The sequence below is a fragment of the Oncorhynchus mykiss genome, chromosome 17, assembly GCF_013265735.2.
Source record: "Oncorhynchus mykiss isolate Arlee chromosome 17, USDA_OmykA_1.1, whole genome shotgun sequence".
NCBI lineage: Eukaryota > Metazoa > Chordata > Actinopteri > Salmoniformes > Salmonidae > Oncorhynchus > Oncorhynchus mykiss.
The window spans coordinates 94,483,841-94,485,850 of record NC_048581.1 but is presented as its reverse complement, the minus strand read 5'-3'; the positions used below and the strand labels follow the sequence as shown (position 1 = coordinate 94,485,850).

At 45.5% G+C, this 2,010-nt stretch overlaps 1 protein-coding gene across 2 annotated transcripts in view; it reads left to right on the top strand.

The window, feature by feature from the left end:
- Window positions 1-1,570, top strand: part of acad9 (acyl-CoA dehydrogenase family, member 9) — a 34,924-nt gene extending 33,354 nt beyond the window's left edge. For both annotated transcript variants that reach the window (XM_036951004.1, XM_036951003.1), the window contains one exon: window positions 1,076-1,570. In XM_036951004.1, coding sequence (XP_036806899.1) covers window positions 1,076-1,176 — 101 coding nt within the window. In that variant the 3' untranslated portion in view covers window positions 1,177-1,570. The remainder of the gene's footprint in view (window positions 1-1,075) is intronic.
- The last annotated feature ends 440 nt before the right edge of the window (window positions 1,571-2,010 follow it).

Sequence of the window (2,010 nt, the reverse complement as noted above, 5' to 3'; positions counted from 1 at the left end):
ACACAACGTCCTCAGAGAGAGAGAATCGGTTACACAACGTCCTCAGAGAGAGAGAATCGGTTACACAACGTCCTCAGAGAGAGAGAATCGGTTACACAACGTCCTCAGAGAGAGAGAATCGGTTACACAAGGTCCTCAGAGAGAATCGGTTACACAACGTCCTCAGAGAGAGAGAATCGGTTACACAACGTCCTCAGAGAGAGGGAATCGTTTACACAACGTCCTCAGAGAGAGGGAATCGTTTACACAACGTCCTCAGAGAGAGGGAATCGGTTACACAACGTCCTCAGAGAGAGGGAATCGGTTACACAACGTCCTCAGAGAGAGGGAATCGGTTACACAACGTCCTCAGAGAGAGAGAATTGGTTACACAACGTCCTCAGAGAGAGAGAATCGGTTACACACCGTCCTCGGAGAGAAAATTGGTTACACAACGTCCTCAGAGAAAATCTGTGACACAACGTCCTCGGAAAGAGAATCGGTTACGCAACGTCCTCAGAAAGAGAATCGGTTACACAAGGTCCTCAGAGGGAGAGAATCGGTTACACTAGGTCCTCAGAGAGAGAGAATCGGTTACGCAAGGTCCTCAGAGAGAGAGAATCGGTTACACAACGTCCTCAGAGAGAGGGAATCGGTTACACAACGTCCTCAGAGAGAGGGAATCGGTTACACAACGTCCTCAGAGAGATGGAATCGGTTACACAACGTCCTCAGAGAGAGGGAATCGGTTACACAACGTCCTCAGAGAGAGGGAATCGGTTACACAACGTCCTCAGAGAGAGGGAATCGGTTACACAACGTCCTCAGAGAGAGGGAATCGGTTACACAACGTCCTCAGAGAGAGGGAATCGGTTACACAACGTCCTCAGAGAGAGAGAATCGGTTACACAACGTCCTCAGAGAGAGAGAATCGGTTACACAACGTCTGTCAGAAAGAAAATCTGTTACACAACGTCCTCAGAGAAAATACATCTGTATATTGTTTTATCAGATCAATAGTTGTAGGCTAGTTTGTGTGTGTGTGTGTAATGAAGGTAGTTTGTGTGTAGGCTAATGAATGTTATTTTTGTTTCAGACTCACCTGAGAACCAAGATGAGAACATTAAGAAGATCGCCAGGGAGGTTTTGGAGAAGAGAACCTATGTCTGTTCCCACCCTCTGGACAGAACCTTCTAGAACCTGAACAGAATAACAGAACTCTGACTGGAGGAGACATGGTGTCCTATTCCCTATGCAGTGCACTACTTTGGGCCAGAGCCATATGTAGCAACCTAAAAGTGGGGCACTGTAAAGGCATTAGGGGGCCACTAGAGACTGACCTCGGGGTCCTGTGACCCTAAATTTCCATCCATGGCTACATGCCTCTACTTTTCTATTGTTAACTAGCAATAACTAACTCCTCAGTTCTGAAGCAACTCTTGATATGATGTTAATTTAATTCTGTATATCATTTATAACTACGATGGAATATAATGACCTTGTTTTACTGATGGTACTTTGGTTGAAGTGAACAGTGGTTGTAGGTTAACGGCCATTTATTCTATTAAAGTGTTGATTTCTTTCATCCAAAGTGCTTCTTGTATTCATAGTGTGGTTTCAGTCTGATGTTGGTCCGAAATGGTACCCTGTTCCCTGAACAATAAGTTGTGCATCATGTAGGGAATGTTGGGCCATTTGGGACTCAAGGTGACATCCCTGACTGGCTGTCATTGGCCGGCTGACTGTCTGATGTCATAGGGGGTGGTGGGTTTCTAGTAGATATGGACTCTCCTCTTCCGTTAGGGGCGGAGCCAACCTCTAGTACTGAAAGGACCTCTGCTTCAGGAACTCCCTGCAGAAAGTGACATCACACTTATGTATTATGGGCCTTTAGGCTGGATAGACCTGAGACGGCTCCTACAGCCATCGGGTACAGACCCTATTTCCCATTTCTAATCAATACTTTTGAAGTCATCTTTATGTCTCTACTGTTATGATTATCTTGTGAACATAATGTTAGTCTGTATGTTA